Source organism: Xyrauchen texanus, chromosome 33 (genome assembly GCF_025860055.1).
Source record: "Xyrauchen texanus isolate HMW12.3.18 chromosome 33, RBS_HiC_50CHRs, whole genome shotgun sequence".
In the NCBI taxonomy this organism is placed as follows: Eukaryota; Metazoa; Chordata; class Actinopteri; order Cypriniformes; family Catostomidae; genus Xyrauchen; species Xyrauchen texanus.
The window spans coordinates 21,260,664-21,276,914 of record NC_068308.1 but is presented as its reverse complement, the minus strand read 5'-3'; the positions used below and the strand labels follow the sequence as shown (position 1 = coordinate 21,276,914).

The 16,251-nt window shown below is 35.7% G+C and overlaps 2 protein-coding genes across 2 annotated transcripts in view; one reads left to right on the top strand and one right to left on the bottom strand.

Moving 5' to 3' along the window:
- Positions 1–10,141, top strand: part of LOC127626796 (neuralized-like protein 4) — a 41,310-nt gene extending 31,169 nt beyond the window's left edge. The window contains 10 exon segments of the mRNA XM_052102845.1: positions 57–221; positions 542–577; positions 579–701; positions 2,091–2,270; positions 2,727–2,820; positions 2,906–3,013; positions 3,368–3,512; positions 3,612–3,724; positions 5,578–5,740; positions 6,072–10,141. Coding sequence (XP_051958805.1) covers positions 57–221; positions 542–577; positions 579–701; positions 2,091–2,270; positions 2,727–2,820; positions 2,906–3,013; positions 3,368–3,512; positions 3,612–3,724; positions 5,578–5,740; positions 6,072–6,276 — 1,332 coding nt within the window. The 3' untranslated portion in view covers positions 6,277–10,141.
- hdlbpb (high density lipoprotein binding protein b) overlaps positions 10,140–16,251 on the bottom strand; it is a 30,063-nt gene continuing 23,951 nt past the window's right edge. The window contains exons 26-28 of the mRNA XM_052102846.1: positions 11,764–11,880; positions 11,520–11,669; positions 10,140–11,132 (exon numbers count right to left, since the gene is read on the bottom strand). Of these exons, the coding sequence (XP_051958806.1) occupies positions 11,040–11,132; positions 11,520–11,669; positions 11,764–11,880 (360 nt within the window). The 3' untranslated portion in view covers positions 10,140–11,039. The remainder of the gene's footprint in view (positions 11,133–11,519; positions 11,670–11,763; positions 11,881–16,251) is intronic.

Below are 16,251 nucleotides of genomic sequence, written 5' to 3'. Positions count from 1 at the left end.
GATGGGTTGTGTTTTCATGTGGAACTTAATTTGTTAATTTCTTGTTAAACTCTCAGTGTGAGAACGAGCCTTCTGTGGTCCCCACGGTCATGACGTTTTTGGAAAATCATGGGAAAAATATACAACTGTCTAATCAGAACCTTACTGCGGCCCGAGTGTCCAGCTACAACCAGGGATTACTGGTCACAGCACAAGCTTTGCCCCGCCAACAACTTTTACAGGTGTGTATTTGTATGTTAGGGAATGGGTTACGTTGTGCAGAAAACCCTAATATGGAATTGGTTTGGGAATGTTTTATGCTAATTACTGTGGGCATGCGCTCATTTACAATAACCTGGTTTAATCAACATTAGATCGAAGGTAAGCCCAACTTTTCTGTGCATATGCACTTGTTTTGAATCTGGCAACATTTGTCTGCGCACATAAGTAAGAACAGTTGTACGCAATTATTAGTGATTGAGACCCAGTATCTGAGTGTGTGTGCTTGTGAGTACTGGACAGTTTTGTTAGCTGCTGATCCACCTCTCTACCTTTACCTTAGTTTCAGATAGACCGTTTGAATCCATTGTGGACGTCCATCTCTGTCACTGGGTGTGATTGGTCATTCACCAGACCGCCTCAACTTCCCTTCTACAGCTTGCTGCCTTAAACGCTCAGTCTGGCTACTGCAACGAGACTCTGTTTTCCACAACTCACTGAAGGTGACTTCACTTTCCTTATACAATGATGATATGATCCGCAAACAAATAATACTCATCTATTAATGAATTACCTTTTTAAGGGAAGCACAGATGTTTCGGCTCTTGTGCCTTCCTCAGTGGAATTGGTTATTCTGTAAATAGATCTTCATCAGACAAAGTGAAGTGACCTAACCTAATTTTTCAAATTTCCATACAGCCCTTGTTTCTTATTTTTAGTCTATAAAAATAAAAAAAAACAAGAAAGCCCAGAAGGCTGTTTCAGTGTTTAATGAATTGTAATATATGTTTACTGTATACTGTCTGTGCTGAGGGTCTGTGTATATGACATTAAATTGTCTTGTAATGTTATGAATGTTGTGAATGTTGAATAAAAACATGAAAAAGATCTAGAAGACAAGCAATTAGCATAAATACATTAGATTGAATAAGACACGATAAAATATGTTTACCTAACTGTTGCTGGTTCATGTTTAAGACAGGAGTGTAACTGAACTATGCCCAGACCGCTGAGGCTGTTGCACGTGTCACTGAGTGTTGTAAAAAGGATAGTTCACTATCATTCCTCACAAATCATTTCCTCACCCTCATGCCATCCTAGATATGTATGACTGACTTTCTTCTGCAGAACACATTTTTAGAAGAATATATCAGATCTGTAGGTCCTGGCAATGCAAGTGAATGTTGGCCAGAACTTTGGAGGTCCAAAAAGCACAAAGGCAGCAAAAAGTTATTAAGAAGTGATATGATAGGTATGGGTGTGAAAAATATCAATATTTAAGTTTTTTTTTTTTTTTTTACTATAAATTCTCCTCCTTACCCAGTAGGTGGTGATATGCGAGAAGACTGTAAATCACCAAAAACAAAAGAAGAATGTGAAAGTTGAGATTTATTATAAAAAAAAGGACTTAAATATTGATCTGTTTCTCACCCACATCTATCAAATCACTTTTGAAGCTATGGATTTAACCACTGGCATCATATGGATTACTTTTATGCTGCCTTTATGTGCTTATTTTAGCTTCAAAGTTCTGGCTACCATTAACTTGCATTGTATGGAGCTACAGAGCTGAGATATTATACTGAAAATCTTCATTTGTTTTCAGCAGAAGAAATAAAGTCATACATATCTGGGACAGCATGAGGATGAGTAAATGATGAGAGAATTTTCATTTTTCGGTGAACCATCACTTTATACTCACCGATGAGTTTTGCACAAAGAGTGCTTGGATGTTTCATACTGCATTGTGATTTGTGATCAGAATCAGTCGGAGAGCCAGATAAAAGTGATTAGTGGGCTGAATTTGGCCTGTGGGGCACCAGTTGACACCCTGCATTACATTATTAGTTGTGTCTGTATGTAACCTCATTCTCTCTTTTTCCTTTCATCAGATTTGTGAGAATTATGGTCCTAACCTGGACACCTGTCCTGAAGGGACAATTTTGGGGCTTTTGGTAGACAGCAGTGGCTGTCTTCACCTCTATGTTAACGGCATGGATCAGGGTGTGGCAGCTCAGGACATCCCCAGTCCCTGTTACGCACTTATCGACCTCTATGGCCAGTGTGAACAAGTCAGTACTTGTATTTGTAATGTCCTGTAACCGTAAAATCAATACCTCTTGTAACTGTAATATCTGTGCTACACACAGTATAGTATATATATTGATTGTCGTACATAGGCTATATGATATATGTTAATGTATTGATGTAAATACAGATATAACCAGAATTTAAAGTTTTGTTTTAGATGATGTGTGTAATTATGAGTTCACTAGCCACTAATTTCCCTCATCTTCTATTGGTCGAACAAACAATTGTCTCGGCATTGGCTGAGCCAACATTGTTATGTCAGGCTGATCAGGATGCTCAAACATACAGAGCAATTTATTGATAGTGCCACAGACTGTTACAGATAGAGCCACATTGTTACAAACTTCGGGGGATATCTCACAATCGTCTCCATATAAGTAGTCCTAGGTTATATTTGCACAGGAAGTGAGGGACTCTTGTTGATGTTGTATTTGCAGGTGACTATAGTGGCGAACCATGTGCCAGTAGTTGGTGGGGAGAGAGAAGACATGCGTTGTCAAGGAGACATGGAGAAGGCTGATATGGTAGATGGTGAGTCAGATTTTGACCTCATGTCTTGCAGTGGCTTCTGTGTCCCTCTGTTTACACACTGATGTTTTATCTCTGTTTGTAACAGGTATTAAGGAGAGTGTGTGCTGGACTCCTCCTCCCGAGGTTAATCCCAATAAGACGTGCGAGTATCAGGCGCTATGCTCCAGATTTAAAGACCTGCTCACGCTGCCTGGTACACATGCATTACACTTTATACACATAACAAGAAACTTTTGGAAATCGTAGCCTTGTTTAAACAAAAAGATAATGAATTGTGTTGTAAACTGGATCGTTTATTAGTAAGGCTGTCAGTAGATAAAAATATTTAATCTCAATTAATTTCAATTTTTTTTGTGTGTGTGATTTAATAAATTAAATTATTTTCAAGATAACAAAATTTGTTTTCAATGGCTTGTTCTTAAAAGGTCATGAAACCCTAAAACACTGTTTTTGAGATGTTAACAGATACTGTATGTACCCTTTAAATTAGTACATTCGGTCCCCCAATCCTGAATATCTCTCACCATTTTCCCACCGTCTTTCTCAGATGGTTACTTCAATGAGGATGCAAAGTATAATCTGTGTTACTGTGAGTCCTGTCACAAATTACGGGGTGATGAGGCCTATTACAAGCGAGGAGAGCCTCCAAGAGACTACGCTCTGCCCTTCGGCTGGTGCCGGTTTGCACTGCAGTCAGTCACTTTTATATTTTAATTTATTAACCAAGCTCTGATGTTATGCACATTATTGATTATTATAAATAGAGAGTGTTTGCTTTGGTGTTTGAACAGGATCAAGACCCACTGCGAAGTTTCCAATGCCTTCAAGAAGTGGCATATTGCATACCATGGCTCTAGTGTCGGCTCCCTTAGACGCATCCTGGACCACAACCAACTCTTGTCAGGTTAGCAGAAACTCAGCTAAATGTTTCACCCTATATCCTTTGAAAATAAATGTGAAAGAGGTAGTTTGACCAAAAATTTTGATTTTGTTATAATTTACTCATAATATTTCTTATGAAATCCCATTTCAACATAATTATTAGATACTAAGTCATGATTATGAGATATGTCATAACTGAGCTAAAAAGTCTTTATGTTGAAATTTAAAAAAACGAATCATGAGATATAAAGTAATATTTATGAGATTAAAATTATGAGATAAATCATAATTATGAGATTAAAAATGTAAAGTAGTATGAAGTCATAATGATGAAATGCAAATCATAATTATTATATATCATAATTATACTTTTAGTATTTTTTATTTGATAATTGTATGATAAAAAGTCATAATTTTGAGATAAAAAGTCATAATTATGAGCTAAATAGTCATGTTCAAATGAAAAGTCATAATTATGAGATATAAAGTCATATTTATGAGTCATTATTTTGAGATAAAAAGTCATAATTTTGGAATTTATGAGATATAAAAGTACATTTTTTTAGATAAAGTCAAAATTATGAGATTAAAAAAATCTGAATTATGAGATTAAAATTAATAATTATGACTTGGTATCTCATAATGATGACTTTTTAGTTTTTATCTCAAAATAATTACTTGGTATCTCATCATTTTGATAGTTTTTTTTCAATATGGCAGAAATGGGCTTCCATATGTTCTAAACTAGAGACCAATCTAGCAATTTTCATAATCAACTAGTAATTTTTTTTGTTTGTTTGTTTTCTTTTTGTTCAACTAGTCTGTGTTAAGGATAAGACTGTTTAATTTGGTTTTGTTATGTTCACGTGACCCCGATCTGTCGCATTTCAGAGGGAAATACGGACACTAAGTGCAGCACTGGTGCTGCATGGTAACAAACGGATATTCAACATCATATTGCACAAAACTGTGAAAGGAAAGACTCCAATAAAGAAGGGGACACAACACATGTTTTTAGGGGATGTGTTAAAATCCAAGAATTTGGTTGAGGTTTCATAGCTTTATGTGTGAGGTATTGGACACTTAATTTTCATTTTGCCCCAGACTCTATACCCTGGGTGATGGGAGGGTTGTCAACATTGGGGATAGATGTTTAAAAAGTTGGGTCCCAGCCGGAGTTATGTTTGGCAGGAAAGTCATCCTCAGGGGATTGAAGTCGGCTGGGGCACCCTCGTTTAGGGAGTGGTGCGGAGAGATGGGTGAGGTGGCGGCATTTGAAGAGGTGATTTTTATAAGGCTGGGGAAATGGGATGTGTTTGTCAGGAAGTGGGGGGATTATGTAGCTTTTTTGGAGGGGGAGGGGTTTAATGTGAATAATTGATTCCGTATTTTATTTTGTGTTTGTGTTTTATGATTTGAATCAATAAAAAATTGTTAATAACATAAAAAAATAAAGACTCCAATAAAGAGTGCCACGAAACCGCTTACACTTGTCCTGAATGCAGAATGACACACAACATAAATGGTGCCTTTAGTGTAATCCTCGCTTCGTATTCAAAAGTGCAGAACTCCAAGATAATATTGCTGGTATACATCGAGTTCATGACATCAAGCAGTTTAAACCTTTTTCCCTGCATCTATTTATAATAGCAACGACTGTTATACACTATCATCTGTGGAAGGTGATGTTAGGCAAATGGTTAGCCTCAGTCACCATTACCTTTTAATGTATGGAAAAATCGAACATGTTTTCTTAATGGCAAAAGAAAAAAGCATATGCTCTGATAATGATAGTGGAATGCATGAACGCGTGAATTTGGTTGCGTGAGATTAAGAAAGATATGTACTGCTGAACTTTTCTGTTTTCCCCATCAGCGGAATCGTCATCCATTTTCTCTTCATCCCCACTAAAGACAGAGGGTCAAGGTAGCTACGGGGAGCCAGAGGAGAACAGCGCCCCAGAGCGTGAGATTCCATGTGTGCAGCTTTCTCCAACCATGCGCTACTCTGGTCTGGAGGTCTTTGCCCCCAAAGTGCAGTAAGTCCTAAAACAGTAGCGCTCTGAGAGAAAAGGTGGCTTTTTTCAGACAAGCAGCAAACATCAGTTTAGTTGTTTGTAATCTGAACAGTAAAAAAATAAAAACACTCAAAATCACATTTTTACTAAGCTGATGTGGTTTGGAATCTGATTGGTCAGACTGGATTTCAAGTAGGTGAGTAATCAAATTATGCTATTTATTAACAATCGGCCAATGTCAATAGCCCAGATAATTGCTTTTATTGGCCGATACCGATGTTTTGCCGATACATTGATGTATTTTCTCTGAAATGTCATTTTAATATGCCTTCTCTGCTCTTCCTTTCTTCAGATTCCGAGACCCACGTTCCCTGCGCTGTCACCAGGCCCAAGTGGGCTTCCAGGTGTGTGTGCGGCCGGGCTCTTACAAAGTGGGGCCAACATCACTGGGAATCAGCGAGCCCCTGGACCCTCGATTCAGCAATGCAGAGATTGAATGGATCACCAAGGAGAAAGGAGGCACACTTCTCTATGGCCTGCTCATACGGGTGGAGTAAAATAGACACTCAATCGATGATATCGGCATCATCTTCCTCACTCCTCCAATATCAACCAAATTTCTGCGCAGCCCCTCTCGGACTCTCAGGATGCCTGAGGCGTTGATGATTTAGCAATGGGTTACTTCCCATGCTCAATCATCTCTGCATGTTGTTTCAGACAAACTTTGGTTTTTCTTTTCTTTTTGAAGAAGGGTGACATTAATCCCCAGAGACAAAGACACTGCCTGCACTTTATGTTTTGGACACTGGTGGGTGATTTCTCATTAAATCCACTCAGCAGGCTCTCAATTCACTTTTACCCTCTCTGCTCTGTCTCTCTCTCTACATCTTTAAATATGTGTATCACCCCTGTGTTTTTGCTTCTGACAGAAATAAAACTGGACTGAAGGAACACAAGACCACCTATTTATAGCACAGCCTCGGAATTTATATTTGTTTGTTTTCTTAAGACTTACAATGGACAAATCAACCTCGAAAAAAGAGACCCGTTTCAAAGATAACACGAAATGACAATGTCAAGAAACCTGAAAACATCTCTTATCAGGAAGACACAACAGCGTGTTTGTTGTTTATTTCATCGCTGTATTTTACTCACATTTAATTCTCATAATAGCTGTGTATTTATAAAAAAAAATGGAAGGAATTTTAGGCAATATGCAAAATGTTGATTAAAAATGGCCACAAAAAGGCAAAATGTTATCGTATTGCAAGAAAACTAAAGGATTTCTAAAATGTTTGTGAATACACAGATATGAGTACTGTTTGTTTGAGCCTTTGTTAAGGTAGACACCATTTGAGAATGAAAGTGAGGCTGTGAGAGAAAAGATAAACTGTCTGTTCAATGGGTTGTAATGTTGAACACCTTTACATCGAACATTCAGCTGAGAAAACATTGAAAAAAAAAAAAAAATTTAACAGATTTTTATGACATTTGTTGTTAAACTTAACCTTAAAGGGATAGATCAACCAAACATTCGCTCATCATTTCCTCACCCTCATGCAATCCCAGATGTGTATGACTTTTTTCTTCTACTGAACATAAAGTTTTTAGAAGCATATATCATCTCCCAAAAGCAGCATGTGGGTGAGAAATGGATCAATATTTAAGTCCTTTTTTACTATAACTTCTCCTCCCTGCCCAGTAGGTGGCGATATGCAGGAAGAATGCAAATTGGCAAAAACAAAAGAAGTGTAGATTTATAGTAAAAAAGGACTTAAATGTTGATCTGTTTCTCCCCCACAACTATCTGATTTAACCACTGGAGTAATGTGGATTACTTTTATGCAGCCTTTATGTGCTTTTTGGATCTTCAAAGTTTTGGTGAACATTCACATGCATTGTGAGGACCAACAGAGCTGAAATATTCTTCTAAAAATCTACGTTTTGATTCTCCAGAAGAAAGAAAGTCATACACATCTGGCATGTCATGAGGATGAGTAAATAATGAGAGAATTTAATTTTTAGGTGAACTATCCATTTAATCTAACAAACTGATTTCGTTTCACTCTTAACCTTGATTTCATTCGAGTCAAATTAAATATGTAATCTACCTTGACTAAGGTCTATGTTGTGGGACTTTTAAGACATTTTTACCTCATCTGACCCATTGAGGACCATTACATGTGTATATTACTGCAACTTTAGCACATTCGGTTTAAGTGGACGTTTACACACAACCACATGATGATTTAGCCCCTCACCCAAAAGCACTCAGTAACAAGAGAGTTTATTAAGCTATATGTATGTTTGATCTGTGTCCACATTTGGCCAAAGGCGAGTCCCAGTAGTCCGCAACAGTCATGCACTTTCGCCCATTAATTTAGATGTGCCACCTGTGGAACTTTTTTCTTATGTCTCAATTGGTTCACTGCTTTAGATTTGGTTTACACACAGTTTATGTTCAGGTCTGTCTCTGTTCTGAAATAATGTGTGGTGTTAACTTAAACCAAACCTATTTGTTTTCTTACAAACTTTAGTGTAAGAACCAGGATGTTATTGTTGCTAAAATTAGTGGTGGCAGGTGAAAAAAAAAATGAATTGAAAGGTCTGTTTATGTTCTACATTCAACATCCTGTTTAAAAGGAAGTACTGTTTATTCAACTATTTTGTTGACGTGCCTCTGGTCTCATGAAGAACCGTAGGAATTGAAGATGTCTGATTGAATACCTGGCCCCGAGATTGGTGTTTAGACTGGGAATGTGATTTGTTATTAGATTGTTTACTCCATGCTAGACAAATTGCCATTTTTATGTATTCTCTCGTGACTAAGATTGCACAAATGTAAGCCCTCGCTGGAACGACAAAAATCAACACTCTTCTGACTATATCTAGACCCTTTTTCTATCTCTCTCCAAAGGCATATTACATTTAATAGGGATTTCTCTTTTTATTTTGGTTGCAAGATGACATACTTGAGTGTACATTTTACTTTAGCAATTCCGCTTTATTGCCAAGGGTGATGTGGTATGTAAATCAAAAAATGTGAAAACACAGGGTTCATGTTGGCCCATTGCTGCTTTTTCAGTCATTTGTATTATTTGTTAATGTTTGTTATTTTTTATGTCTGTGTGTTGTTGTACAGCCTGTTACATAACACTAACATTACCTTCCTTGTTTGTAAGAAAATACAAATCCCAAAAAAAGAGACAGTTATGCACAACATATGTAATCGGTGTCATTTATTAATACATGTCTGGGTGAATCCATAACATGTCCAGGTCACATTTTGGGGTCACATTTTTGAGAGAAAAAATTTATATTTTACATAAAGAAAATGAAGCCTGTTATTGCAGTGGAATCATCAATCGGAATGATTTCATTCTGATTAAAACAAAAAGTGTCCATGTAAACGCAGCTACTGTCATCAGAGCTCAGTAAAAATATCCTATGGCAATAACTTCTTAAGGCCGATAGTGTTTCTATCTTCGGTTGTTTGTTGATGGTTCTTCACTCAACATGTACACAAGCATATGTTCACTCCACATACAACGATTACATTTTAAAACACACAGACTCAACTAGGAAGAGAGGGAGTGACCCATACAAATCAAAAGACATCAAAATTTAAGTCAAACTGAGAACCACCAATTTGCACTAGCAATGCAGATTTTTTTTATATATAGTCTCTTTCCAGAGACTTTTACTTTGAAAGTTGAACATTCTTCCAACAAGTTAGACAACTGTTCCATTGTCTTTTGTTAAAAAAAAATTAAAAAAAATGAAAAACACAAAGTGTTTGGCATAATGCTATGTTTCTAGGGCTTTTCCTTAAAATATGTTGTATATTAGTATTTGAGTAAATTATGATATTCCAGAAAATTCTTTGTTCTGAAACCTGTTGTTTAAGACAGTGGTTCTCAAACTTTTGTACTCCAAGGCCCCCCATTGTTGGAGAAAATATTTGAAGGCCCCACATATAGGCTATTAGATATTTATATTATATCCATTATAAGATATTTCTTTAAAACTTGTGATTCTAGAACTGTGTATTGTTCATAAAAAGCAAGCTGTTCAAGGGAGTTAATACATTTCTAGCACTTTAAGTTGAATTATAATAATTATATAAAAATTATTATAATCTTTCATATTTTAAGAGATCTTGAGGCCCCGCTGGAAATGTGCTGAGGCCCACTATTGGGTCCCGCCCCCTGGTTGAGAACCACTGGTTTATGCCTTAAATAAATATTCCCAGTTTCAGGTCTGTCTTACACTTATACTGGTTTAATAAATAATTTTCTGCAGTTTTGAGGAGTTAAAGGTGAAGCGAGAAATACTTTACATATAAAAAGCAAATGAAATGACAAAACAAAAAAACAAAACCGAAATCGTACAAACAGACATTGAAACAAGTCATGAGAGGTGAAAAAGGTTTTTTATTTTTTAGAAAATGTTACCAACAATTTGAGAAAATTAGCTTCAGAAAAGGAGAAAGGTGAGTAGTTTGCATCCCTGACAGAACTTCAAAATGAGCTGTGACTAGACCACACAAACAAAACAACTTCCTGAAGCAAAAGAAACAAATCATACTGTAAAAATAGTATCTAAAGCATTTCTATGCTTTAGATGACACTATGGCTCATCCATTCAAAACCTTACTGTAGTTTGAATATTCAGTCACTGAGCAAAATAAATAAATAACACAGAAATATAAATACACTAATATATGCAGAAAAAATATATAAAACAAGATCAGTATTGATCAGCCTTCAGTATTGGAGGACTCCACAGGAAATCTCTAGTTGAGTGTTCAAAAAGTGCTTCTTTATCTGCGGCTGAATGCACATAAAACCATTTCTTTTACAGTACATAGTGAAAACTCAAGCACCCAACTCTGCGGCTGCAGACCGAGTGCATTCAAATGGATCACACACACATAAAAACCAGTTACAACCATCAAGGACTTAAAAAAAGAACTTGTACACAGTGAACTAGGGCTTCTCGAGCTGCAAGTAGTCCAAGAAATGTCTGACTCATTATTTAGTGCCTTGCCATTGGTTGTCTCCCTCGCCTTGAGCCTGACGAGTCACAAAACACCAGGTGGATAATGGCGCTAATGCTACTTGAGGATCCGTTTCAGTGATTTTCTTTAAATGAGACTGGCACAACAGGTTGACAGAGTTAATTCCTCAAAGGACACTAAACGTACCAGGAAACAGAGGAGAAAGATGAGCAAAACCATCAGGAATGTTCTTCTTCACAGGAGCCATTAAGAGAGCTGGTGAATTCTGGAGAAAGATCAAGTCAGAACGATTTCAATCATTTAGCACTTTTTGGGTCCCCAAGCAGATGCCTGTTTTGGTGCTATTCCAGATCCAAACATAGGGAACTCTTCAGAACTGCTCACGTCTGGTGCCTGGATACCATACAGAAGAGAAAAGCATGATTACTAGGACAGTAAGTGTAGTATGACATAAAATACATGTTGAAATGTCTTGCGGTGTGACAACCTATGCTACACCTAAAACTAATTTAAACAGAATTTTCTAATTATTTTACATGTAGCTTTTATGAATTTAGAGACTACATGGAATATTTGTATTTTTGAAAATCCATTTGTCACACAACAGGACCATCACAGGTTTAAAATGCAGCAAAATTAAACTGATTAAAAATGGTGAAAAACTTTTTTTTAAACCTATGTCTTAATGATAAAAAAAAATCTATAAAGTACATAGGCATGTGTAGTGTCAACAACCCATATGCAGTTAACTCCATTTGAAGTTATTTTTCTAAAGATGACCTTGTTCCCCTGAGCATTCCAAGGGGCATCCCGCACAACAAAGCCTTTAGCCAGGGCTTTGCTGTCCTCATCATTTCCTCCAGCCCCTATTGCCTTAGAAGGGGGCTTCATATAGGCTGCCATAGTCTCTGTCTCAGTCACAGTCAACATCTAAGAAAGAACAATAAATATTGTATGAATGAAACGGAAAACATAGTGACATTCCAGAAGAAACCAGAGCATTTGCAGTTTATTCTGCACTCACATATTCTTCTTCCAGGTTGAGCAGATGGTCAATGGCATCATCAACATTCTCTGGCAGTCCTGTGACAGTGACCTTGTTTGGGTCCTCAGAACCTGGAGGAGGAAACCGTATATCAACCTGGAATAAAAGAGATTATTAATGTTAAGACACCTCTGCAACCATATACAAGATCATGCAATTTATCTGATTCAAGCAATTTATTTAGATTTCATTAATGTAATTCAAATTTTAACCTGGTCATGTTTAAAGGGTAAGTTCACCCAAAAATATGCATTTTAATATAAGCATGGGTGAATGAGATTTTAGAGCTACAGCGAAGGGGATGATTTTTTAGCAAATGACTAAAAAGTATATATATTATTATTATTATTATTGTTATTATTATTGTTGTTGTTGTTTCACAGACATGTTATAGAACATAAAAATAAATACTTCTAATAAATACTAAAAACTTTTCAAGAATAAGGATGTTACTTTTAGCTTTCTTGTTGGAGGACATTTTCAGAAGTCCATTACAAAAAATTTGGATTGGGTTTGAATTTGGATATGCTATTTATACAAATAAAATGTACCACATTATCTAACTCCTTATTATCAGTTTCATAATCATGGAAAAGGATAACTGTGATAGAAAAAATTACCATCTGGTAAAACGTAAGATATAAAGAGGTTGAGATGCGAGACCAAAATTGATTGGAGTAAAATAATTTCCTCCTCTTCCAAACAAAAAGAGCAAATCAGGGAAATCTCACCATTACATTTACTCACAGGGGTAATAATGAGGAATCATTTTTAAATTAAATTCCCAAATATTGATATGAAATAAAAATGTGTTGGATACCGACCAAATCCTTTGAAAATTGACAGTAGGAAATAAAGTTAACCATTTCCAACAGGCTTTAGGAATATGACTATAATTAGCAGATATAACATTTGTTATTAAATGGTTAAATACATTTAAGACATGAATAGATGGTAGAATAATTTTCCAATTCATTTCACAGTAAAATTTGAAAGATTTTACTAAAAGAATCAAAGTGGGAGGAATACTTAAACTCCTTTCAATCAACCTTTACTCTACTTTTTCTTACAAAACTTTCATATGAATATATTTCCCAATTTTAATTTAACAACTATAAAATGAAAATAATCTTCTGATTAAACCAACCCGAGAAGAAAATAGATTTTTGACATGATAAACTATCTTGATTATTCCAGATAATATGAGGTGAAAATTTGTTTAAAGATCAGATTCCATGACTCAAGGGTTTGCTTGCGGAAATAACTTCTAAGGGAGGCTTGTACATTTAAAATCACATGAAAAGTAACAGATGCAGATTACCACATTTCTTAAAAATCATATTAGGAATCCAAAACCAAATTGAGTTTCCACTGATACATTTTTTAGGCCAATTAATTAAACAAATCTGATTTAGAGTATGACATTTTAAGGCATTTAGACCTCCTTCTAAATATGGCATAATAAGAGACTACCGATCAACGATTTCAACCTTGTTTTCCCAAATGAATTTAAAGAGAAGCGAATCAATTGCTTTACAAGTAATAGGGTCAACAAAGCGATACAGCAGGATAAACAAAACGAGAAATTCCTTCAGCCTTAGAGAGCAGAACTCTCCTGTAAATGGAAAGATCTTTCTGTAGCCACATTTTAAATATCTTTTTAAACCTCTAGTTTAGGATGAAATTTCAAAGTAATTCTTTCATCGATTTGTACAGACGCAAAGATATTTAACTGTACCTTTTACCTGAATTCCATTTATAGAGGGCACATTTCAATCATGAATGCAAATTATTTCACTATTTTTATTTAATTACAAGGCCAGACACATTAGAAAAATTATGGAACACATCTGAGATTGATCCCTTAAAAAAATTCAAGTGTCATCAGCTAATTGATTTATGAATACAGTTTTTTCATCAATTTGAATTCCCTCAATACCGGAGCAATGAACAACATATTAATGTTATAATTCTGCAGCCAATAAATATAAAAAGGGAGATATTGGCCATCCTTGTCTAATGCCTCTTTCAATACTAAAACGAGACCAAGTACCATTGGCAAGAGATACACAGCTATTTATGTAATTGTATAAGGTTTTATTTACACCAACAAAATTACTCCCAAATCCACATCTAATGCCCTAAAAATAAAATTATGTTCAACTGTCAAATGCTTTAAATAAATAAAAAAAAGAAAAAGAGCACCCCTATTTAACATCTAAGAATAATTGAACAAGTCTAAAATGAGGCGAATATTATTTGATATATGACGTTTTTTCATAAAACCGACTGCATTTCTGAAATGATTTCTTCTAAACACATTTTGATACCATTTGAGTATACACTTGCCAAAAGTTTGTAAACTATGTTTAAGAGGGATATAGGTCTCCAATTATCTAAATAATTGTTATTTTTATTAGGTTTTGGAATTAACACCATAAGACCTTGTTTCGTAGTAGGGCCATTTCTTACTGTTCAATACATTCCTTCAAAGCATCATGAAGTAAATCCTTTATATTTTCCCAAAAGACTCAAAAGGTAGACCATCAGGTCCAGGCAATTTGCTCCTAGGAGATTTGGCAACGATACAGTCCAACTCTTCCCATGTTACAGGTTGGTCACCAATTTCTTTACTATTATCACAGATTTGTGAAATTAATGGACGCTTAATTAAAAAAAATATATCGGCTTCTAAATTATCGAATGCTAAGAGTACAATTTTAATTTTTTTTAGGACAAATTGAGAGATCTGTTCTTACTACAGGAAGTAAGAACATCATCAATTTAAAGCTGTTGAATTTTACATTTTTGCCCCTGTTGCTTAACAAGGTTGAAAAAAAACGAGTATTAGTTTTTTTTTTGCCAAATTCAAGCCATTTAGCCTTAGATCTTACAAATGCTCCCTTTGCTTTCTCAAGATAAATAGAATTTAACTAATCTTGTAAAGAGAATATAGTTATATGGTCTTCCTCAGATCAAAAGATACATTTTCTTTGCTTTCTCTGAGGGGAGTTTTTGCTGAAAGATATCGAATATTTCCTACATTCAAATTTCAGAAGCTCCCATTTTGAAATATAGGATACACCTGTACTTGCTTTGATCTTATTAATTATATTCTTTATGCCTATATAATATGATTAATTAAGAAGCATGATAGGACATAAAAGGTGCCCTCAGTAAGATTTTAGCTGGCTCTTACACATCCCATCGTTCCCAGTAGTACTTGTGGTTTTGGACTCTATACCGAACCCCATGTCCTGGATACTGGAAGTTTGATTATTAAACGCTGCCATTTCACACCAAAGATGTTTGTTTATCTTCTGTTTAGTTACTTTAAGTGTGTGTTTTTCTCCATCTCATAAAACATACAATCACTATAATAGACATTCTTGGATTTAATCCAAACACATTTTCGCACATTGTTGTACACTGGACTGTGACAGTGCAGCCATGATTTGACCGCAAGCTCTCTGTCAGCTGTTGACCACCGTGTGCTCACACTTGCCATTTTATACTGTTTAGCCATGATCTGAGTCATTAGAGCTGCAGTTTCATGACTTCCTCTTGTTTGGACATTTTAACGTTTGGACTGTCTGTTGGATCACAATCCTGCTGATACTTTCACTATAGACTATCCTGTTGACCAAGTATATTGTGTTTGTTGTTATATTGTTTACATATACTTTTATGTTTGAGCATTGGCTGAAAGCGCTATATAGAGTAAACTTGTTAGAAGCTAGTTAGTGGTAGTAGTGCCGTGTTCCATTCAACTTGGAAAGTCAGATTTTCCAAATTACTACAAAAGTGTAATGGAATGGCACTTGGAGTTGGAATTCCAACTTGGAGCTTGTGCGGAAATTTCCGATTCCGATTTCGCTGAGATGCAGGTGCGTGACATCACACAAAAATGTCAGCACCCAGGAAGATATACAAAGTAAGTGATAAACATTCACTTTTATTTACTAATATCGATAGATGAGTTCAAGTTTCCACACTACATGATTTTAAAGCTTGTTTACAAATGCCTGCAGAAACAGGTGTATAAAACCTGGTAAATTAAACTCTCTTTTGACGATCGTACACCTGTAGCATAAATGCTAGCGCTGCAGCATTGTTTATCAGTTGGGATGCTAATAGACATCTCTGGTAACAGTTGAACCCCTTTTAAGCAAACCGGGGCATTGCAGTTTTGTTTCCTTAAACGTCATCTTCTGAATCTCGGGCAATGGAATGCATTTATGGTCGGAGATCAGAAAAATCAAGTAGGGATATCCCACATCCAGCTTGAATGGAACGCAGCATAACTCAAGTCAAAACAGCTGTTCAGGTTGTAGTCTAAAACTCGGAAGTCTAATTCACCATGGGTTCCCTTGTGATTTTCCTTTGGGTTTTTAATATGAATATCATAATAAGATTGAAATATGCTATTCATGCCATATTCTTTATGTTGGCTACACCTCCAAAACA